We start from the raw sequence: 25,352 nt of genomic DNA, 5'->3' as shown, positions 1-25,352 counted from the left end.
AAAGCCTTTGAGAGAAGATGAAGACTAAATGATTTACACTTTCAGCCTCAGCAAGAAAAATTATTAAAGTATGTCCCTCAGGCTTTAAAAACTACAGTGTGTTGGAGTCTGCAGGGCTGCGGCCCTCAAGAAACTGTGTTCAACACCCCTGACATTGTAAAGTAATGTACTTTAAGTTCCCTTGCCTGTCATGAAACCAACACAATTTGTTGTTTTCTCATTCACAGTTGCTTAAAGTCTTGGCATACAGTAGTCACAAAAACAAACAACACAAGCACAGCTGTTTTATGGTCATTTATAAGTCTCTCTGAGAATCGTCTTTTTACAAAATGATGAAAACAAAAGCAAAAAAAAGAAACACTTCTTCAGAATGCCCCGTCACAGCCGTGTGCTTCACCCGCACTACACACACACGCACACACACTCGCACCTCAGCACAATACTGTCGTTTTGTTGGCCGTCAGAGCGGAGGGGTGGTTAAAGACGTCAGTAGACAGAAAATGAAGTGAGAGTATTAAAAGAGAGCGCAGACAGAGACTGGGAAGAGAGAGGGAACACTGGGGTGTGTACAGTATTGAGTTTCACGCCCGTCCGTGTGTGCCAGCGGTCCAGAACCGTGTTCCTGTAAAGCCCGTTCACAGTCTGGTCACGAGGGGCAGCAGCTGCTCTGGTGACTGTCGGCAAAAAACAGTTCATTTCGGCAACCGCAGGGTTCCTTTGCCCAGCAGGAACTGCAACACTCGGTCCACCAGCAGGGCGGCGACAAAATCCACAACAAGGACCTGGGCTATTATTAACTTAAACTGCAGAGAGAAGAAACACATCAACACATTAAACAACAATACATGGACTATATAGCATACAGAAAATAAACAAGTGGCATATCTTATAGAATAATGCCGTGTTCACACCGGACACGACACACACAGATAAATCGTACGCAAATAGACACGTGAAAATTGAGTTTACTCGCTTTATTCACAACAGACGCTAATTCATGTCCTGGACAGGGCTTCTGTCTACCCAGTGACTCTAGCTTCAAAGCTAAATGGCTAACATGGATTTTATTGAGAGTGTGCGGTGCTTCATGTACTTTATGTCTGAGTGAGCACTAGATCCTTTCAGAGGTGCACCCAGCTTTGTGAGTTCATGAACTCCTTCAGAAACTAGCTGGATGACGGAGGCTTTTAGTGGAGCTTCCAACTGAGCCGAGCCCAGTTTGATGAGCTGTTGCCTGGAGTCGACAAGAGAAGTTCCGCTCGGGACACCAACAACAAGCATTACGTCATACATCACTCCCCTACAAGAGCAAGCTCCTGATTGGTTACCATGGTGCGAATTTCTGCTGAAATTCAGATTTTCCTACTGAGCGCTTTTGCGTCAAACGCGCAAAACACTCAACTTGCGAGAAACACTCATTTCAGCTAATCGCATCACTCGTGCTGCCTCATTCCTGCAGGAAGCCCATTCATGTCTTTGCATTGACATGTTGATGAGCTTCATCCACGTCTGGTGTGAACGTAGCATTAGACTTTATTGTTTAAAATATGCCGCGATTTGAATTTTAAAGTAACATTCTGCTGAATGAGTCGCGCGAATATCAATTGTTACAGTAAATAAATTCGTTTTTTTTTTATTCAAAATAATTGCTGTACACAGTGCCTAATATATAATCAGCATAAATAATACTTTATAATGTCTTTAATTTTTATATTATTTATCGATTATAAGCCTAAAAGAGCCAAGGCAGCAGAACAAAAAACACTCAGAAAAATACAGTTTCATTATCATTACAAAAAAACCCAATAAATTATTCAAAATACACAAACACTTTTGTGTGTCTGCGTTACTTCACTCAACAATGACATTATTGAACCGAATAAAAGTTGTGACTTATTTTCATGTCCCATATAATATTATGTTCATAGTTTAAGTCAAATGACCCCAATAATTAAATAAATAAACAAAAGATCCAACAATGTTTTATGTCACCATAGAAATGAATTGAATTAGTGCATGCTTTGAAGTCACTATGAAGTCAAAATTGACTATTAATATCTTTTTATTGACTATTACCGAATTTATTACTATTTTTTTTAAATCTGTGCACATCATATTTAAATGAATTTGCTTTTGTCAATTTTAAATAAAAAGGCTTCATTTTCCACTTTCGACATCATCTCTGATTGCTGTCTACTGGTGTGAGGGCAAGATCAACCTGTCACTTACTTGAAATCCACCAATAGCAAACTATAACATTCCAATCAGTTTCCAAATAACAAAATCAAATGTTCTTGTAAGACGAGCTCATACACTTGGATATTCAATAATCAACATTTCAAGTTTTTTGAAACTGTCCTAAGACAATATTGGGTGTTTCAGGACAACTTTGATGAAAGGTTTTGATCCGCTTCAAATGTTGACTGCCATATATCTCAACAGGAAAGAAAACATGATTGTGAATTCTGCTCGTCGTTGTCTTCCACTTCTAAATCTTTCCTTTGTCATTGTAATGAGTAAGGGTTTGTGCTGAGCTGGATTCATACCTCAGTTGGAATGTCCACTAAGGCAAACTGCTCGTTGAACTCAGGTGAAGATCCTGTCAACAGTCCAACTATGGCGAGACCTGATATAGCGATGCTCCACAGCAAGGGCCGATTCTCAGTGAGAGACTCCATGAACGGATGACCCTGGATGACAAGTAAAACCAGAGAGTTACACAAAAACTAAAACCATAAAAATTTGTTAAAAAGGACTGGAATAAAAACTAAATAAAGGCAATCTGCTCCAACATCAGAGGCTCTGAAAATTAGAGTGTTGATCTGGCAACGAAGGCTCTGTCCACATAAACATGGGTATTTTGAAAACTACCATTTTTTAATGCGATTTGGCTGTTTGTCCACAAAAAAAAACGCAGCATTAGGTGACTGAAACCGAAGCTTTCTGAAAACGATTTTCTGAAATTCTTGTTACAGGAGTTTTGGCCTCATGACATAAGTGTTTGCGCTGTTTTCTCCTTTCTGATTGGCTAACACTACTGTGACTGGGTTCACATCAAATGTGAAAGACGTGGTTGAGGCAAATTCCATGCATTTGTGGCATAAATGATAATCTGCCTTTATTCTCAAGTTTGCATTGACTTGTATGCAGTTTACTTGAGCAAAAACTTCATTCTGTGTTTGGTGTAAACTAGTGCTGCACGATATTGGAAAATCTGACTTACAATATTTTGTATTTCTGCAATATATGTTGCAATATAAATACAATTTTACCAGATGAATTGAATAGTTATGTCCGGAAACAATTATTTAATTTTTGATTAACTGGCAGGATTTTGTAGGAGAAATAATTATGCATAAAATGTAATAAACAAGTGACAAGCAGAGCTAAATGCGATAGAGCACATATAAAAGTGAAATGAACAGTGCTTTATGGCTTTCAGGATGTAGTCAAATTAGGTTTAGGTGCAGAAACTTAAGACTTTACTCCTTATATAGTTCAATAAAATGATTTTCTATTAAAGCTACATATGGTAAAATTGCTTGCGTGTCTGTTTTAGTGCTTAAAAACTTGCAAATTAGTACTTTTATGGTTAAAAGTTATGATCCTTTATGGTTAAACTCTGCAGTAACTCCACAAATGTTGTGCATTTTGAACTGTGGCCAAATAATCTCTCTCTCTCTCTCTCTCTCTCTCTCTCTCTCTCTCTCTCTCTCTCTCTCTCTCTCTCTCTCTCTCTCTCTCTCTCTCTCTCTCTCTCTCTCTATATATATATATATATATATATATATATATATATATATATATATATATATATATATATATAAAATCCTAAACTAAATAATCCCAACTTAGATGCTGCGATTTGACTATTGTGGATGTGGACATTGTGCAGCCCTAGTGTAAACCCAGCATAAAAGGCGTTTATCGCCACCTGTTGGTTTGGTGTTCCCTCAACATGCATCACAGTGAATTATTGTCTTGACCGAGTTTCTCCCCCCAAACAGTGTACATGTAGACATGGCCCAAATAAATCAAGGTTAGTGACAAAAATGATTAAAACTGAAAAAAGATCAACAGGAAAAAGTAAAATAGCACAATAGCATTCAATTTACTAAAACGTTAAGAAAAATGAAAATTGTACAAATTAAAAAACAAAACTTAAAATACCAAAATAGTAGATGATCCTGAAAAACTTATGCATGCACATTTAATATTGACACCTCAAGAAATGCCTACAGTATGTGCTCAACTGTAAAGCTTCTATGATGACCATTTTAGTTTTGGGTGAATTATTGCCTGTAAAAAATGCTTAAATCCTTCACAAGGAGAACATGCAAACTCCACACAGAAATACCAACTGACTCAGCTGAGACTTGAACCAGCAACCTTCTTGCTATAAGGCGTCAGTGCTTACCACTGTTTTAGCAAATTTAAGTGGACTGAACAAAATACAATCATGTTGTCCTCTTAAAAAAAACTCAAGAATTGTGTTGCTTCAGCTCATTTTAAATAAGTGTTTATTATAAGTAGTCATTTTCTGAGTGTTCGTTGAGATGGAAAAGAAATAAGATTGTACCAAAAGCACTGAAAATAATAATTTCACACTTATGTAAATCTAATACATGTAATTGGTGTAATTACTATGAAAGTACCTTATAATTAATGGCAAAGGTGGCCATCTGCATGGCCATGGACATGATGTATACAGTACTGTTGATGAGGCTGGGCTCAAACTCTTTGTACAGGTCCACAAACTGCTCTGACCTGCAGGAGGAAAACACAGAGAGAAGCCAAACATCAAGCCAGACTGCAAATGCTGTGCAAATCTGACACAAATGTTAACAATAATGTCACATATATAAAATAAAATAAAAGATCAGGAACAGACATGCACTGATCTGAAGATGTTAATGTTAATTATACAAATTAAATCAATAAAAAATGTGTAGTTAAGACACTTGTGTTACATGATTTCTCAAATAATCACTGCTTTCTTGAGCAGCAGATCATCATATTACAATGATTTCTAAACACAGCAGTAATGCTGAAAATTCAGTTCTTGCCATCAAAGAAATAAATTACATTTTAAAATATTTTAACTTGGAAAACAAGTACTTCAAATTGCAAAAATATTTCACATTATTCCTGTTTTTACTGTATTTCCCTTCACATTTAAATATTATGTATATAGAGAGTAAATATAAAAGTATAGAAATTAACCAACATGACCAAATGCTTTTAGAGCAGGGGTGGGCAAACTCGGTCCTGGAGGGCCGGTGTCCTGGATAGTTTAACTCCAACTCTAATCAAAAACACCTGACATGCCAATCAGTGTCTTCAAGATCACTAGAAATCTATAAGCAGGTGTGTTTGATTAGAGTTGGAGCGAAACTGTGCAGGACACCGGCCCTCCAGGACTGAGTTTGCCCACCCCTGTTCTAGAGCATAGGTCTCAAACCCAAACGGGATGGCTGTAGCTCTCCAGTTTTACCAACCTTTAAAAACACAGCTGATCAAAATAATCAAGAGCCATAATGAAGACCTTCATTAGTTGGATCAGCTGTGTTTGATAGGGGGAGCAAAACTGTGCAGAGCACAACTCTAGGAAGTTTGAGACCTATGCTCTAAACTAAAGGATATATATATAATCTAGCGCTGTCAAAATTAGTGCGTTAACACATGCGATTAATTTGAAATAATTAATACGTTAATACAAATTAACGCAATTAACGCAGTTGCAGGTTTTTTTTTTACTTCCTGTTGTGGTGGACGTGTGTTCAACATTCAAGAAATGTGGATAAGACCAAGGAAGCACTTTTTGAAGGCAAGTTTCAGTGTAAAACAATTAGTCGCATCACCAGGTTATCCAGATTTTCATGCAATTTCGGGTGTTTCATTTTTAACTTTCGACTTCTGTTGTAAGTTGATACCGCATGGCAAACAGAAAGAAAATCCTCCGCATTTCGTGACTTGGAATTCCTTTAAGGTAATAAAATCGCTGCTTACACGGTAGACTTTTAATAAGAGTATAATCTTAATCATAATAAAATTGGAGGTTTGGTGTCTTATGTGAATGTACTCAGAAAGTCTCTGGTGAAGTTGCGAGCTGTCAAAGACAGGGCATTACTCTGCCTCTCAGCAAGAGTCTATCAAGTTTAGCGTGTTTCCTCATTAAACGCAACGAAAGCGTATGCTTCACGTTATTGTGTCAGAATCCTTGTGAAATACAGTAATACTTCAGAAAGCTTAGTTTAAGCAAATTTGAATCCACTTAGAATCCAACATGGAAATCAATTTTTTCTTTATTGGCATTGATTGTTTTGAAATTTAAATGTCTTTAACATGCCTGTGTTTTAATTTCGTTAATAAATATGGCTGTCAAGCCAGGATCTTGATGGTTTATTGTGGGTGTATTGTTTACGTGAAGAAATCTGTGTGACAAGTTAAACAAAAATTCTAATAAACAATTATATTTTGAATTTAAATAGTTTTTGTCTTGCGTTTACATAAATTTTACATTTGAATAGCCAAAATTACAAGTTTCAGTATTTAAATGCGATTAATCGCGATTAATTTAAAAAAGGTGCGATTAATTAGATAATTTTTTTAATCGATTGACAGCACTAATAAAATCACAAGGATATTTTATTTTTGTTGTTGTGAAATAAAATGAATAAATTAACAAAAAAGGGAAAAAACAGAATAAAAGTCATCCTCCATCCATCAACCAGCAACTGCTCAGCTTAAAAAGCAGAGCCAGTTTGTAACTGTAAAATCCCACGTGCCCCAAAATCTGTGGTGAATGATACCCTCTAGTGTTCATACCTGGGTGGGCTTCTGGTCTGCGCTCCCTTGTAGAGGTACACCAGACTGCAGAAGTGCACCGCAAACTGCAGCAGCACAGTGAGGACCGTGTACAGGTTGAAAATGTTTGGTAAAGGCCGCTCCTTAGACAAAGACTTCAAAGGCTGAGGAGAAACACACACATACATCCAGTCAATGTCAGGGTGTCCATCACCCTGTATTAAAGCACATTTTGCAGTACGGCATGCCAAACAATTAATGGAAAAGCCAAATTTCAACAAAAAAATCTAAAATGTTTTTAGACCTGCTTGTTTTAAACATCTGAATGACTTTAGTGAGCGTCTCAGGTGTGAACGGCCCCTAAAGGTTCAGTGAAGTGCTCTGACATGTGCATTTATATTTAATGTTTGACAATCTCTGCTGAAATATGAAGACAGGGCAGGACATCTAGTAGCTCTTTCTCTTTTCACAAAACAGTTAATAGTGTTTAGTTTGATAAGAGCACTGCCAGTATCTGTGGTTTCGAGAAGGACAGTAAGGCTGTCTGTGCTTCAGATTGTACTGCGCGTCTACTCTGTGTTGCGCGGTAGAATAAAGCAAAGTGCTGCAGCTTTAAAATCTTGTGTCAGTTTTATTTGCGATAATTATTTCAAATTAGAGATAATGAAAACTGTTTTATCACTTTTATTCATTTTTGGATATATAATAGTTATGACTTATCAAGTAGGCTATAGTATTCTTTCTTTGTTTTGTTGTAATTTTGTTTAATTTGCAAGATTAAGATCAGTTTAATAGCAGTTAAAATCATTCCCCACGCCTCAGGAGTAAAATGCTTACACACAATGACGCTCTTGACTAATCTGGAGGTAAATAATAATTTAATACAACTAATACTGAAATAATTAAGGAGTTTTAGAATGACCAGAACAACATTTCAGATTTCTTACAGTGTGCTCAGCTTGTAAACCCCAGTAAATTGCTTCCGGTGTACTGTGTGCAGTTATAAAACAGCGTTGTTTAAGGTTGGTTTTCTCTACAAATCAATGATCTTCACTGCCTGATTAATATACGATATACAATGGATCTCAGAATGTACACGAAGCACTGCATTAAATCTCGTTTTCCCGCACCATGGCTTTAAAATATGAACAATGATTTCACAGTATTCTCAATGGAGTTTCAGTTTTCTGCCCCTTTCTCCTTGTTTTCCCCACTTTCTTTTAATCCTAATATGCCTTTAACATTGCAAAACACTGTTTTTTCAGCATGACTGGAACTGAGATCTCTCAAATACCTTGTTTATTTTTAGAGGGCACCATAAAGTCTTTCCAACAGATTGTAGATCAATATAAAAGTTCCAAAATCCAATTATTTTAAATATCTACAATTGCGGCATTTTAAAACCAAAGTTGGACAAAAGAGAGCTGAGAACCAAAACAACTGAGATAGAATATCCCCTTCTGAATCCATCTTGTTTAAAAATATTGATAACAAGGATATATGACATTTTGTACAACAATACGCTTATTTTCACGCAACCGCCATTTTAAAACGCGAGGCTGAGGTTGGAACAAAGCAGGAAGTATAGGATCAGCAATGTAAACATTGCAACAATATGCTGTGTACAACAAACCTCCAGCTGTTACAGCGAATTCAAAATACAGATATGGTCTGAATATCACTTTAATATCACTCAGTTTACTTTAAACAAATTAAATATTAAAAGCATATTAGGCATCAAACAACATCACAATCTCTTTACGAGTAACACGCTTAAGTGTCCTCCTAGGCTTGAGTTCATGGCAGCATGTGAACACTGCGAGGACGCGTCCCTGCTTCAGCCTATGTAACCCAGTGAGCAATTGAAAAATGCAGTCCTGTAGCACACCCTTGTATTGTTCCGGTACTAAAGTTTTAAAAACGTCCATTTGCAACTAACATTTAAGTGCCGCTAAGCGCATTCTTAAACTCCGCTGATTTGCCATAGTATTGACCAGTGCTCAATACTATGTGCTTACCGCTCTTATAGGTAGGTAAACATCGATAAAGTGTGGTGAACTGATGACCTTCAAGGCCAATCACAGTCATTTCTGTTAAGCATGTAAACACCATAGCAAGTCAGCGATGTTTAAGAACGCCATCTTAAGAACACCGTGCTTAAATGTTTACGGGAAATGGATGGTTTTTTTTTTTACATTTCAGTACCGAAATTTTGTATTATGACAAGTCTAATATAGTGAAAGAATGAGAACTTGAGTTTGATGAATGACATCGAAAATGTGTGTTTGGTGAAAAAATGTTAAAAAAACTAGTGCCATTACCCTTAACTTAGCTGAAAATGAGGTCCAATATGTCTTTTTATTTTCACTACTCATTCAGAACGGACCTTCGGGTCACTCAGAAGGCGGTGAAATGATAAATGTGTGTCACTTTCTATTTGCTGATAAGATATACAGCCAGGTACACAACATTCCTGTGTGACTCAGGTGATATTTTCGGGTTTCTTTCCAACGCAGCCTTAATTTCGCTGTTTAAAATGGCGGCCGTGTGAAATAAGTCTATTGCATTTTTGCCTGGCAAGGACTTAAAGATGTTTGGGAGAAGGATATTGGTCAAACTATTGAAGCAAATGACTGTGACATTGTATGTGATAATATATACACGAAATGTACCTCTCTTGGGATCAATGAGCGTAATTTTTAATTTTTTAATAGATCTATCCTACACCAATACGTATTAGGAAAATGTTTGCCAATGCAACAGTCTTGCGTTTCAAATGTAAAAAAGATAAAGGTACAATCATTCATTGTTTTTAGGACTGTCACAAAATTTTGCCATTTTGAAATGAAATACATGAGGTACTGCAAAATATTCTTAAGCTAAATTTTGATGAGCCCAGCTCTGAATTTATTGAATCTTACTTTGAACAATCTGTTTGAAAAAGATGCATTACAGTTATTTATTGTCCTGGTGTATTTAGCTAAAAAAATGTATTTTGCTACTTTGGTTGAAGAAAATTTCTATTCTCTCAGTGTAAAGTATTTTCTAAGTGTAAAGCAGTTAATTTTCTCTTCACAAAATGTATGTAGTGTTTGCAGCAAACATGCCAGCCTGTGTTAAAAATACTGTGTAAGATGAGTATGCCTGCACAGGAGCAACACTAGGAGAAAGCTGAATGACTGATTGTGTAGAATAACTGAATATGTAAAGCACTGATCATATATGTTAAATACTTCTATGAAGCTATATGTGTCAGAAGTTAGAATAAGTAACATATTATCAAGTTATTATCCTATCATAACAATGTATGTAAACACTTAGTTTCTTTGCATAAGTTGCATCTATACTTTGCTGACATAGACCTGTAACATCTCTGTTGACATGAGCTAGTGGGCTGAGAGCCAAGAATAGCAGGACCCCTTAGACTAAAAACCTATTCAAAAATGGTCAAGAGTTAAAAAGAGACTTAGGGGTGTGTCAGATAATCCTGTATAAAAATTGTAACAAACACAGATACTTCAGAAGGTGTCCAGGAGAGACTTCAGAATGCTCTGGGGTCTGCTCTGCTCTTTCTCGGCTTTATTATGGAGAATAAAGTCTATTTACTGATATTCAAAACCTCCGGTCTGATAATTTGTAATTGATGAGACGTCAAAATTTACGACATGGTCTGCATCACAGGCTCCATCTTTCAAAATGTGGATATCACCAATTGCTACAAGGCTGCCATTCGAAAAACTTATCCATGACAAACAAAATATCAGACAGATTTTGGTCAATTTGGAAACCCCTTTGGCAATACACAAAAGAGCTTTCTCAAACTAACACAGGATCCTTGTCATTCATTTACAATTTTTGTTACAACCTCCACATAAAGACTGCTCTGAAATGGTGTGGTTGTACTTTATTTTTTACCTATTTAATTGTTTTTTAAATGATTTTTTTGTTACTTTCCATTTTGAAGACTGTACACTCTGTAACACATTTCTACATTTTGATGTTAATATTTTGTGAATGTGGGCACACAATAAAAATAAACAAATAAAAGTTTAGTTAAAACTAAAAGCGATTAAAAAAAAGTTAATCAAAGTTGTCCTAAGACAAGAATGGCTATTATTTTTGCTTTAGGCCAAATTGATCAAAGGTTTTAGTCCACTTCAAATGTTGACTACTATATACCCGCTGGTGTAGGTTACTATGTGTATCATAATTTGGGTGGTCAGAGTAAAACAAGTCAAATTTGAAGTAATCAAAGTACTTTTTAAAAATTTAAAAGTAAAATTTGAGCACATAAAATATATTCTCCCAACAACAACTTTGGCTTGTGAAAATGTCAAGTGGCTAGTGAAGTTGGAAAATGACGAGCCGCAGAGGCTGGTGAGTAAAAAAAAGTGAATGTCAAGCCCTGATTGAGATTATACCTTTGAGCGCGAGATGAAGAGGAAGCAGCCGGCCAGCAGCAGGCCCTGAAGAGTGGCCTGGAAGTCACTGAATTTGACGCCCTCTAGGTAAAGCACGGACTGACTGTAGGCCAGAATCAGAGCGTTCAGCGCCAGGATCTTGAACATCTGCAGTGTGGTGACCAGAGTACAGCGGCCCTGCTTGATCACGTGACAGACTGGAAAAACACACACACAGAGCACAGCATAAGGTCAAACATTAGCACGACTAATAATCCGGACACATTTAGAGATGATGTTCTATTTTCATATAGTGCACACTAACTAGGGCTGATCCCAAACCGTGCGTATGAGACCATTACCGCCCTGCCAACGGTGATGATCCAATATGTTTACATGTTTTCAAATTAAACCAATCAAAAACCGTTTGTTTAGTGAAGCTTTTGTGCTCAATTTAAAGTGCTAGTCTAATTTCAACAAGCTGTTTATAGAAGACGTTTAATAGTCTTCATGTTAATAATAGTTTGAACGGATCCTACATTACAAACTCGCCACCTGCTAACAATGAATGACTTCTGCTTACTTTGACACTCTCAAACACACAGTAATAGTTAACTAACTGTTAAGCTCTGCTCACACTTTGATTTCAGCCATGATTTGGTCGCCTGAGACAAATTTGGGAAATCCTAAAAGATTCCTGTTATCCTAGAGTAAAATCTGTGATCACTGATTGTTAGTTTGACATGCTCCCAGATCGTTGCTTAATGGTCGTTCTGATCCGATTTGGCCTCAGATGAAGTTCTGGCAGTGTCTGAAGATTTCAGACTCTTTCCTGCAGTGTGATTTCAGCTGCGTCAAACCAAGAACCAATAGGATCGCTGAATCTGATGACACAATCAGCAAGACATCTTCAAACCAGAGTGGGTAAACGTGAAAACTGTTTAGTTCTGGTTTTATTGAGGTGCGCTGCGAGCGAAATTGGCGCTACAGTTTGTTTAGATTTGCCATGAGGTTTCATATTTAAACGCATAATATTGAAAGTGTCATGGATGAATAACGTCAAACTTTATAACTTTAACTGTAATCTTACAGTGTGACATGAGAATCATGTTTGTGCAGTCTGACATGCTACAATTGTTTAGTTCAAAAAATTAATAAAAGGGAAACACAGAGTGTGAGCCAGGCTTTAGTCGAAGAGAAGAGGTTTGACTGACCAAAATTTTGTAAATTTATTTTATTTAATTGTGCATAGAGGTGTAGAGAGCGCAAGCTTCTGGTCATTTGATGCGCGAGTGTGCACTATAAGGTGATGATGTAGAGTAAAGCTAATAATTAATGCTGTCAATCGATTAAAAAAAAATAACTAATTAATCACACTTTTATCTTGAAAATTAATCGCGATTAATTACATTTAAAAGACTAAAAATTGTAATTTTGTATATATATGTAAAATTAATGCAAACGCAAGACAAAACTATTTATATTAAAATTATATTTGTTTAATAGAATTTTTGTTTAACTTGTTACACAGATGTCTTCATGTAAACAACATACCAACAATAAACCATCAAGATCCTGGCTTGACAGCCATATTTATTACAGAAATAAAAACACAGGCATGTTGATGCCATTTGAATTTCAAAACAATCAATTAAAAAATTAAAATCAAGAAAAAATTGATTTTCAGGTTGGATTCCAAGTGAACTGCAAAAAACAAAAAACAAAAAAACAAAAACAAAAACAAAATACAGGCATTGCAGATATGGAAATTGAAAAAATATATATATTAAAAATAATAAAGTATTGAATACAAACAATTGCAAACATTGTAAAGTTGTATTGCTGTGAGTTGAAAACATTAATTATAAAGTAGAAACACTTTTGCTCAGTCCTCTTTTACATTCATCCAGGTGCTCAGACAGTCTAGTCCAGACATCCCAAGTCTCCCAGAAGTTGCGGGACTATCTTGCAAATGCACAGACTCCCGTATGGCCGTAAATGAATAATAATCTCCTGGAAATCGAGCGTCTTCGCCCCAATCCTTATATACGTTGCACACCCCTCTCCACCGCATCCCTACTAGCTCTTCAGGTACATTGCGCGCAACTCACCCCCACCGCTCTTCAGGTACGTCTCGAGCACGCACGCCCCAAGTCACTTAACCTATGCACACACACAAAACGCGTCGAAGCGACTCCCTTCAGATTCAACACGCATGATTGCTCTGGATAGCCTTGTGATGCGACATTAATTGTTTTATACTGAAACTTGCCTTCAAAAAGTGATTCCTTGGTCTTATCCATATTTCTTTGCATGTTGAACAGGTCCACCACAACAGGAAATAAAAAAAAACCTGCAACTGCGTTATTTGCATCAATTTGTATTAACGCATTGATTATTTCAAATTAATCGCATGCGTTAATGCACTAATTTTGACAGCACTACTAATAATACTATAAATAATGATCAATTTCCTACACAAAATGATTGTTTTGCTTCATAAGACCTTAGTTGTTCGTCAGGAGCCATGCCTACTGATTTGGACTTGTTTGCATGTTACTTTTTAAATTTAATTTAAACAAAAGACAACAAAAAAGGTGATCATTTACTCCCATTATATGAATCACCATGGACCAAGGATTCAGCTAGAAATCCTTAATGTTTTACTTAAGAAAAAAAAGTGACAAATTAACAGCAACTTTTCATTTTAGATGAACTATACATGTAAATAGTTTATTAATACACGTGCCAGTCCACTAATGTTAAAAATTGACTACTGGTAGACCATGGAGCCAGATTAGCAGGCTAGCCAGTTAAGTTTGCACAAATTCTGAGTTTTAGGCACCATGAAGGCAGCTTAGCAGAGCTGATCCATAATAGCATGGAAACAAAGAGTGATTAAAGTCAAGCTGACTTCATGTTCTGTGAAACCCAAGATTGGTGCAAACTAATCTGAAACTTAACTGGCTAGCCAGCTAACCCATCTTCATGCTACAGAAAACCCTCGAGCAGCCCTAAAATTTGCAACCATTTTTCAATAATGTTTTAATTTACACCAAAACAAAACAGAAAGACAATTAGATATAATTTCGATACCATCCTCCTGTCATGATCATTTTATTAGCAAATTGTTGTAATAGAGTTTAGTGTGACCGTTAAATTGCGTAGCCTGTTATTTATTGTTTTTACAAAAAATTACAGCAACATTGATGTATTTTGAGTATTCATTTACACAACATAACCAACATAAGTTTTATGGGATAAAAACTCCACGAATTTCAGTGTGGAGCCAAATATCTGCAGGCTAAATGAGAGCAGCGACTTACTGCACTGTATGGAGGACAGTTTGGAGGTGAACGGAGCAGCAATGGAGGCATCACCCAGTTTGACCACCTGAATTTGGTCCTCTTCTAACTCCCGCAGCACCTGACTGATCCTCTCCTATGACACAAGTCATTAACACAGAACAGGGTTATGTATATAGAGAAAACATGTCAAGAAATACAAAAGCTTAAATTTAAAGAAGATGAAGCACCTTCTGTGCAGCAAGCTGCTCCTCTCTCTGGGCCATGAGTCTCTGTCTGGCTGCGCGGGAGCTCAGTTTGCCTCCTGAGGTTGGGACAGGGGGTCCAGGTCTGGACTCTCCAGATGAATACTCTTTCTCTTTGTTCCTTTTCTTCTTCTCAGGCATCCGCTCAGGAGCATTCGCTAACAAGGCCACGCCTAAGAAACAGAGGACATCTTATGTGTACATCTGCTTTACAGTAAAGATCCAGATAACAGCACGCCTACGGATTGTCACTAAAAATTACTGTCATAAACATTTTGTGTGTAAATAAAATTTACGCATCAGTAAATATAAAATCGTAAAGGAAAACGGACCGTACTCGTATATTAATTCCAAATTACAACCAACTAGAAAATAATAGGAATAAGAACATGAATTTACAGGTGAAAATATTGGAATGCAGAAGAAAATTCAGCTCTTGTAAACTTCATTATTCGTTATTTACACCAGGGGTCCTCAACCTTTTTCACTTCGGGGACCACTTCTTTCTCTGTTTAATTTTTGAAGGCCCATCTGTCTGACATAAAACCTTTATTTATTAACAAATATTATATTCATTCATTCATTAATTTTCTTGTCGGCTTAGTCCCTTTATTAATCTGGGGTCGCCACAGGGGAATGAACCACCAACTTATCTAGCAAGTTTTTACGCAGCGGATGCCCTTCCAGCCGCAACCCATCTCTGGGAAACATTCACACACTCACACACACATTCACACACACACTCATACACTATGGACAATATTGTCTGCATAATTCACCTGTACCGCATGTCTTTGGACCTGGAGGAAACCCACGCGAAGGCAGGGAGAACATGCAAACTCCACACAGAAACGCAGACTGAGCCGAGGTTCGCACCAGCGACCTTCTTGCTGTGAGGCAACAGCACTACCTACAGCGCCACTGCCTCACCCAAATATTATATTATATTAGCAAATATATATTATACATTTGTTGTGCTTTCTAATATTTTCTATAATCAGATTTTCTAAAAAATATTTTATCTAAATATATATAAAACTAAAGCTATATTATACATCATTTTATTTATTATTTTTTTTTAAACATTCACATACTCAACAGGGAGATTGCAAAAGACCAGCTTCTGCTTTAAACTGGACTGACAGAATCTCTACTATTAAATATCTACTTTTCAAAAATATGCAGACAAATGTAAAATACAGTAAAACACCCTAAAACGCGTCGATCTGATGACGGTTGAGTTTGCAACTGGATATGATTGGGAGATGGCTGACCGGAACAGTGAACAGCTCCGCTAGAGCGTGTCTGAAGCTCATTTGCAAGTTTATTTTACAGCCTATGAAAGAGACACCATTGAGCCTCGCTAGATCCTCCTCCTGTATGGGCATGCGTCTGTTATAAAACTCTCACAGGACATTAATTTGGTTGAATATGTGGATATATTAAATAGTTCACACTAAAATACACAAAGAAAGACTTTAACTTCACGCATAGTTTGTAAATGAACAGACATGAGTGTACATGATCATAATGCTGTTTTTGCTCCGTGTTTGAAGAAATCATATTATAATGCAATCCAAAAATTATAGTACAATGTCACAAGTTAATTTTAATCTCGCCCACCGCTTGACAATCCGTGATTTACACTATTCACTTGTATGCCAATTCTAATCATATTTACTTTATTTACGTAGGGGAATCAATGGACACTACAGTTCTGAAACTATACACAGTTCCTTTTGAAGAAACATCATTTGGGAAATATTTAAAAAAAATTAAAATAAATAAATAAAAGGGGGACGAATAATTCTGACTTTAACTGTATATAAACACGTTGTTACAAATATGTATTTTTTAAAAACACATGGAATAATCCAATACATGTTAGCAATTGGGGATCATCTAGTCATCCTCTACTTGTTTCAAACCTGTTTGAGTTTTTTCATCTGCTGAACACAAAGAAGATATTTTGAAGAACACAGGAAACCTATACATTATGCTTTCCATAGCAGGGAAAATATGGTTTTCAACATTTTTCAGACCATCTTCTTTTGTGTTCAGCAGAAGAAAGTAAATCAAACAGGTAAATGAAAACTCAAAGCTGAGAAAAATATGAAAGAGCTTGCATTTTTGGATGAACGGTCCCTTTTAAACGTGACTCTTTAAGAAGTTCAATTACTCACCTATGTGTGCATGTTTGAGTGCGCCAACGTCATTTGTGCCGTCACCACACATCAGCGTAACAAAACCCAGTCCCTTCAGACTAGTTATGACAAACTCCTGCACACACACAAAAAAAAACACACAGAATACCATGATGAACAGTTCACAGGGTTCCCACTCTAAAAACTCGACTTCAAATTCCCTGATTTTTCACTGACTTTCACTGAATAAAAGGCTACATTTAAAAGCTTCACAAACTATGTTTTTTATTTTACTTGACTTTTAGACTAAATGTAGATACAAACACCTATTTTACAAGAAAAATGTCTTGTGAACACTTACAATGTCTATATAGACCAGGGGTGGCCAACCCTGTTTCTGGAGAGCCACCTTCATGCAGATTTCAGTTGCAACACAAATCAAACACACCTGCCTGAAATTATCACATGGTGTTCAGGTCCTAATTAATTGGTTCAGGTGTGTTTGATATGGGAAGCAACTGAAATCTGCAGGAAGGTGGCTCTCCAGGAACAGGGTTGGCCACCCCTGATATAGACTGACTGATGCTCCAACATTCAAATCATCTGTTTAGCTGTGCCTTTACTGAATGAACACTGTGCTACATCCCACAAATCACACTACTATATTTTTTCTTTTTGTATTCATTTAAAACCTGTTTTAACACATTTTAATCTGTTTTTATTCTTAGATTTGTTTTTTTTCCTGTTGCTTTTATTCTTGTTTATGTAAAGCACTTTGAATTACCATTGTGTATGAAATGTCCTATATAAATAAACTAGACTTGCCTTGATTAGCGTGATTATGCATTCACAAGAGTATAGACCCTTAAAGGGGTGATCAGTGTAGATTAAAATTATCTAACAGTTTAATTATTAACATCATTATTTAAGATACATGTCAGAGAAAACAGTCTCTCACTATATAAAGAGCTGACCCCAATGCATCTTGTTTTGATGTCCTTCAGGTGGGATAAAGTGTTAAATTAGGGGGGGTCAATCCCCCCAAACAGCGTTGCAATTCAAACTCTGCCTGTAATGAACAGTAAAACAGACAGTCATCTTGATGGGAGGTCCTTCTAGTGTTACGTAAATCTGCAAATGTTATTGTTAACGGAACATTTGGAGAAGCTTAACATTTTTTTATTCATGCAGATGTATCACACATTTTAGAAACACTGTAAAAAAAAAAAGTCCTTAAAGTAAAAGTTTTCTGTATCTGACAATTCATATGTTTTTGTTTTGTCCATTTATTTATGCATTTAAATTGCAAAAAGAAATTGCTTATTTGGTGTGTGTAATACCTCATGTTGTCATAGAGCAGGGGTCACCAATCTCAGTCCCTGCAGGATTTAGCTCCAACTTGCCTCAACACATCTGCCTGGATGTTTCAAGTATACCTAGTAAGACCTTGATTAGCTTGTTCAGGTGTGTTTGATTAGGGTTGGAGCTAAAACCTGCAGGACACCGGCCCTTCAGGATAAGTTTGGTGACCACTGTCATAGAGGAACCAATGGTTCTTGAGGTAAAAAGAAGAACTAAGATGTGAAAATACACACAAAATTGCACAGCAAAACCACACAGGAAATGCTGTAAATGTTGCCATAAATTGTGAGAAATCACAGCAAAATCAGGCACTTTAGCCTGCAAAAAAACTATTTTCTTTTGCAAAAAATGTAGGAGCACTGAGCAGACACAAAAAAACTACAAAATTAAATAATTAAAAAAAAATGCCAAAAACCGTTTTTACAGGGTTCTTACACATTTTTACTACAAAAATTTCATGACTCTTTCATGATTTTTTACAAGACTTTTAAGTACATTTTCATGACCTAATGTTTCATGCAATGTACAATGTACATATGCATGCTAAAAGAAAAACAATGCATGTTCAAATTTATTACAGCATATCGTAAAACACGCAACAATCTATTTCGTTCAATTTATATTTATAACTATGTAAAATTGATTTAGATAATGCTTACACCGCACTAATAATGTGAGAGCATGTGATTGGCCAAGCATAGAACAGAAGTAAATAACCTATATTCAAGTATACATATATCTGTTTTCCATGACTTTTCCAAAACTTTGTGGGTTTCCTGTTTTTCCAAAACATTTCCAGGCCTGGAAAATGCCATGTCAAAATTCCATGACTTTTCCAGGTTTTATATGACCGTTTGAACACTGTTTTTTTACATGTAAGGCCTAGTGACTGCACTTGATTGTCAGTTTCTAAGTGGAAAAAGGAATACAATGGCAGTAAAAAAGCCTAACCATAACAATTGGCAAAACACTTGAAACAACTTGGTAAAACCCTAAAAATGGTCCAGAAAAAATGCATTTAAATAAATAGGTAGTAAATATATTTTCCCTGATATTCCATGACAGACCAATACAAATATAAAACTCCCTAACTTTCCCATGTCTAGACAAGAACTTTTAAAATACTATGATCTACTGATAATTCAGCTGTCAGCACAGGCTTCTCAGATATGTGAATCTGACCTTCTGTTTAGGGCTGACACGAGCAAAGACGCGCACGTGAGGAAGCAAAGCGCTGAGCAGCTGCGGGTCAAACTTCAGCCTGGCCAGTCCCTCTCCGGTCACACAGAGGTCGTACCGCTGAATCAGTTCTGACACTGAAGATGGAGGAAGAGGAAGAGACACACTGCCGTCGATAGACACCCACTGCCATTCAGCTGTCAAACACACATCACAAAAACAAAAAATAAATGAGATTTACTTATTTACTTATTATTAGCAGAATTGGTTATATTCACTCATAAACAAAACAGTTTAGCTTCTTAATAAATGCATTTGAATGGCATTTACTCGTGTACCTCTTTGCGTGATATTAATAAAAAAAAAATCAACAAATAAAAACAAAAAAGTAACTGTATTAATACTGATACAATAGTAACAATAATAACACTAACTTTATTTTATATATCGCCTTTAAAAGAAGCATGTCAAAAGCGCTTTAAATGCACATTAAAAGTAAAGTTAAGATACATGCAGGAATAAATGCATAGACTGAACTAAAAACAATTGATAATAAAATTATAAAAAATTATGATAATATAAATAGATAACCAATTATAATAAAAATAATAAATTATAATAATAACATCATAAAAAAATATATAAGATCAAAGACATTTAAAAAAAAAAAGCACATAAAGGCTAATAAGTAAGGTGTGAGTGATGATTTAAAAACACTCAGGTCTGATAAATAAAAGCTCTGGTATAAATAAAAAAAAATCAATAACAAATATAAAAATAAATAAATAAAGTTCACATCTTTTAAACATTTCTATTAAAAAACTAATATAATCTCTATAATATTTAATAACGTTTAGACATCTATACAGTGCTACATCCTGTTGAAAATGTTAATTTAAAAGAGAGCTCTATGAGGGATGTACTCATTACTCATTAGAGCTCTCTTTTAAATTAATAGTTTTTACAGGATGCTTTACAATATCATATTTTGCCAATACATTAGGATTAGTCAGTACCAAAGGTGAATCTGGAGCTGATTTAACTAAATAACAGATCAGAAAAAAAATAGTACACCTAAATAAATATGTTAGTAAAAAGTAAATGTTTTTTTTTTTTAAAAAGGAAAACAAATCCAAACACTTATCCAAACAGTGACAAGATATGTGAAATATTATATACACAATAGCAGCACTTTAAAGCATGTTAGTCAAGCTCTTTTCTCTCTGGAGCTGTAAGAGAGATGTCACACACACCTTGACTGGAGCTCTGCTGCAGGATCAATGTGTGCTCTTTCTGGATGAAATGCAGTTCTCTGGCCACGTGACACGCTGTTAGAGGGTTGTCACCTGTGATCATTACAACCTATGGACAGAGATTGGAGCAAATGTTAGACCTTCCACAAGCCTGAGTTTGCGAAATAAATGCCAAAAAACCTGTTTATGTATTTATGACTAATGAGTAATATGCAATTTATCTGTTAAAGTATTAATACACTTAAGTACGAGTTAGTAAAAATATTTGCATCAGATCTGTAAATAATGGTAATATTAAGATAAAACTTTTGTTTTAATCAGAAAAACAAGAAACGACTGCATAGGCTTACAAATATGCCTCATTCTTATATTCGAGCCGTGTTTATCTAAAAATCTGAAATTGTATACTTTGAATGAAATGCAGTGTATTTTTTCCTCATGGTATCGAAAACAGATATTGTTCAAGGTATCGTATTAAGGTATGGAATGATAACCAGTTTCAAGGTTTTCCGCGGTTTGGAAAAGTCGAGGCTTTAAAACCGACAGAATTTTTTGTTATGCCGATCATAAGGTATACAGCAGGTAGTTTGTCATGGTGGCCGGTTCATGAAAAGCATCCCAAACGAAGGGCCGTAGAGTTTTGACTTGCAATATGAGGGATGACACAACCTCATATAAGACCCCATATGCTGTATTTGTGCTCATAAAGACACCCACGTTGGCGTTTTCTACAATAAAATGTGAATATATTGCATTTTAAAACAACATAATATCACTGCATTGTCCAATTGACTTTTTTTTTTTACACAAACATTCAAATGTATTTCAGAGCACAACAAAAGCAGTGCATTGCTAAAGTATGACTTTTCTACATTCAGACACATTCATATGTTATGTTAACAATTAGGGATGCAACGATTATAGATTTTGGTTGACGATTATAAAGTCTGAAGAATAATCATGGTTTCACAGTTATCACGTCTAATGTAAATTCAAGCTTTTTATTAGGTAAGTAGCTATTTAGATTAACTGTTGTTAATCATTTTAATAATTCGTCTAACATATATATTTGTTTACATTGCATTGAAAGGCACGCACAACACACTGTGAGATGTTTTCTACTGCGTGCGCCTGGAAAGACGCTAGAGCGTTGCTCCGCTTGTGCATGCATATTGTCATTCTTACATTAGCAATAACAAACTTGTAAGCAGAAAAGACGTGATATGGGAACGGCCGCTGCTATAGTTAATCCAGTATGCGTGCGTAGTAGCCTCGGTGTACATAGCCTGCTTGGAACTTTAAACTAGCGCACAGGTGGCAACATGCCATAACATTCCGTGCAACAGAAAAGTGGCTTAGAGAAGCCTTTACAATTCATTAACTGTGACGAATTAAAGCATAGTTAATAGTGAAATCAGCTATCATTGCATCCTTGTTAACGATATCAGTGCACTGTACAAAAAGGCATTTTCTACAAAACATTTCCAAATGTTTTCAGCTGTCCAGACCACTCGCTTATAGTAACTTATGCTCTGCGCAACCTCTGCAGCTCGCGCTGTATTGAACAGACGCACGTCACTTCATAACTATAGCGGCCGTTTTTTGACAGCACTAAATTTATTTTTGATATCTTGGTCACACTATTTGGAGGGCCAAAACAAACTGCCTCGGGGGCAGGGTTCGGTCCGTGGGCCGTCAATTGTATAGCCCTGGTATACGGTATATGGTATAAGGTTTTCTTTTTTGTGTGTGTTGTAAAGAAAGCTGTGTCTTTGAAACTAATGAAGATAGCAGAGGTCAATGCTTTATTTTAATTATTTAGCCTGACAAGTTCACCTTTACAAAATATAATACATGTTTTTCTAAAATAAAATCTATTGTGATCAATGGGGGGAAAAAATACGTTTTTAAAAGTAAAACTGTGATATTTTTATCCAAGGTTATCATACCGTCAGAAACTTTTACCGGCGTATTTCTAAATGTATTGGTGTTTTTTGCATGTTTTAATGAACAAATTAGATCATACTGTGCCTATAATGCATTTGAAAACACACACAAGCTAGCATACAGCGATAACACACTCACATGGTGTGATGCCTCTTGTATTTCTCTGATCACTGCTTTGCTGTCTGACTTGAGAGGACAAGACACGACCATGAATCCAGCAAAGCGCAGGTCACACTCCAGCTGCTCACGGCTCACCTCTCTCACCTAAACACAGACACACACACACATAGAGCAATAGAGCAGAATAAACCACAGAGAAACCGTAAAGCTGGTGATCAGTATTTTACTCGCTGGTCAATACCTGCTGATGGCTCAGGTGGCCCATCTCTTTATATCCCAGCGCCAGCACTCGGGCTCCCTCGCGGGACATCTCTCTGTGCACCTCGTCATAGCTGGCCGGACACTCCGAGAACTGCAAATCAGCAACATTACATTATAAACACAAATAAATAAAACCTTATTTTTGACCCAATCTACACAATCTCAAGCAACTACTCAATGTGTTCAATAATGATTTAAAATATCTCTTATTGTGGGGGATTTCATTTCAAGGTGTTTTAGTTTGTTTGTTATTTGCAACGTGAGTGACAGAGTTGAAGACAAAATTATTAACCCTTTGAAATTTTAACTCAAGTAATTTTTAATGGAGAAAAATATTTTATAACAGTTCTAAAAACAAATTTCTAATAATAAATTTCTTTCATTCTAATAACAAAATGTCTTTGCCATGATGACAATAGGGTATATACATTATTATGCTAAAGGACTTATAATTGTTCAGTAATCTGGGTCAAACGGTTCCCTCACCATGTCTTTAAAATATGAACATTTATTTTACCCCAGTACTTTCAATGGCGTTTCAGCCTGCTGCTCCTGACGAGCGTGTGCGTGTAAACAGCTTTTCATCTCGTTATATGCTTGAACAACTAAATAAATGCTTAAGTCTATTTAACTGATTGTATTTTGATAACATTACAACATCGATGCTGTAAAAGAAACCGTTTAAATGTGGAAAAAAAAAAAAAAAAAAAAACAATCACATTAACCGACCACTGGAAGTTTATCGGTATGGAACGAAACACTAGCTGTGCATACACCCTATACATAATATTTATCTAGTTATTTTGCAAAATATACTAGTATTCAGCTTAAAGGTGTGCTTTAAAGGCCTATACAGGTTAGTCAGGTTAACAAGACAGGCCAATTCATTGGACAACAGTGGTTTGTTCTGTAGCTAATAAAAATAGAAAAGAATCTAAGGGAGCTAATGATATTTACCTAAGTTTTTTTTTTTTTCAGACAAACTAAACAAATTCATGTTTTGTTTAGAATTTACCAGTATGAATTAATTCACAGAAGTAGAATAATTGAATTTACTTCAAGAATAATTATATTTTTAACTAAAGCTGCCTAAAATTGTCAGACAATTGCACATAATTATGACTTGTTTGTTTGTTTGTTTATTTGCATATTTCTTGAAACATCAACTATTTATGGCTATATCATGGCAAGATAATCCAGATGAAAACATATTACATAAACATAACAACTTAATTGAATAAGAGATGATACAAAAAAAGCATTATATAATTTTTCAGTTTAAGAGTATTCTTAAAGAAAACAAAAAAATTCTTCCTGGGATAAATTTCAAACTGCAAAGAGTTCAAACTGCATGATTTTAACCCCGATTTTGACTCGCCGACAGGTTTTGAGAAATTGCCAACAAATGCCTGGCAAATCAGTGCTCGTGCACGTGAGCAACAATCACACAGTATGAAGCATCAAAGACGCAATCTGAGAGAATCGCTGATGAGTCGGCAATGCCTGTGAGATATTTGGTGTGCGAAATAACTGAAGCTGTCGGTGATTCAAATCATGCCGTGTGAAATGAGTTTTGACTGAAAATAACATCGGTGATGACCTACAGCCAATAAGAGAGCAGCATTCGCTGGTGTGTGTGTGTTTGTACCTGCATGCCAGCTAAAGGTTGAGGGAGAACTTAAAAGCGCTCATTTTCAGATTATTCGGACCCAAGAAATAGAGGAAAAACTAGTGGAGGTTTGACAGGAGCACCCGTGTCCGTTTGACGTTTTATACAGAAAGTTAAAAAAGAAAGTTGAGGAAAAATCGCTAATTCACTTTAAACCCAGGTGAGCAAATATGTACATTTTCTATCCTATTAAAGGCTTCTTTCTCATTATAAAGTTAATAATAATAATTATTATAATTAATAATAATTATTAAGTTGTCGACGATTCTTCCTATTGTAAAGTCATGCAATGTGAAAGTCCCTGTCGCCAATCCATCATGCAATGTAAAGAAAGTAGCGACAAAACGCTAGCCCAGATAGTCACACAGTGTGAAAACATGTGACACGACTACTTTGAAAATCAAGCAGTCTGAACTCGGCATTAAAAACATCAATCAAAGTGCTCTCAGTACAGAAATCTTCTCATATTTATAAAAAAAAAAAACACTAATAGTCTTGTAGAATATAATAAGAAATTATTGACAGTATATAGTATATATAGTATTCATAAAAAAAGAATGTCACTAATTTGTTTTGATATACTGGATGGTTACATTTTACGGTATTTGTAGCTACTGCCATGCTACAGGCCATGTTTGAATCACATTTAAAGAAATTTTA

General features: G+C 35.8%; 1 protein-coding gene across 1 annotated transcript in view; it reads right to left on the bottom strand.

Moving 5' to 3' along the window:
- Window positions 1-281: 281 nt before the first annotated feature.
- atp13a1 (ATPase 13A1) overlaps window positions 282-25,352 on the bottom strand; it is a 52,253-nt gene continuing 27,182 nt past the window's right edge. Inside the window, exons 14-25 of the mRNA NM_001001403.2 lie at window positions 23,004-23,114; window positions 22,781-22,906; window positions 20,696-20,804; window positions 19,446-19,639; window positions 16,941-17,037; window positions 14,743-14,930; window positions 14,534-14,648; window positions 11,229-11,425; window positions 6,829-6,971; window positions 4,656-4,767; window positions 2,547-2,690; window positions 282-803 (exon numbers count right to left, since the gene is read on the bottom strand). Of these exons, the coding sequence (NP_001001403.2) occupies window positions 693-803; window positions 2,547-2,690; window positions 4,656-4,767; window positions 6,829-6,971; window positions 11,229-11,425; window positions 14,534-14,648; window positions 14,743-14,930; window positions 16,941-17,037; window positions 19,446-19,639; window positions 20,696-20,804; window positions 22,781-22,906; window positions 23,004-23,114 (1,647 nt within the window). The 3' untranslated portion in view covers window positions 282-692. The remainder of the gene's footprint in view (window positions 804-2,546; window positions 2,691-4,655; window positions 4,768-6,828; window positions 6,972-11,228; window positions 11,426-14,533; window positions 14,649-14,742; window positions 14,931-16,940; window positions 17,038-19,445; window positions 19,640-20,695; window positions 20,805-22,780; window positions 22,907-23,003; window positions 23,115-25,352) is intronic.

This window comes from Danio rerio, chromosome 3, assembly GCF_052040795.2.
Source record: "Danio rerio strain M-AB ecotype USA chromosome 3, GRCz13ab, whole genome shotgun sequence".
Classification (NCBI taxonomy): Eukaryota; Metazoa; Chordata; class Actinopteri; order Cypriniformes; family Danionidae; genus Danio; species Danio rerio.
This window is presented reverse-complemented; position numbering and strand designations above follow the sequence as displayed.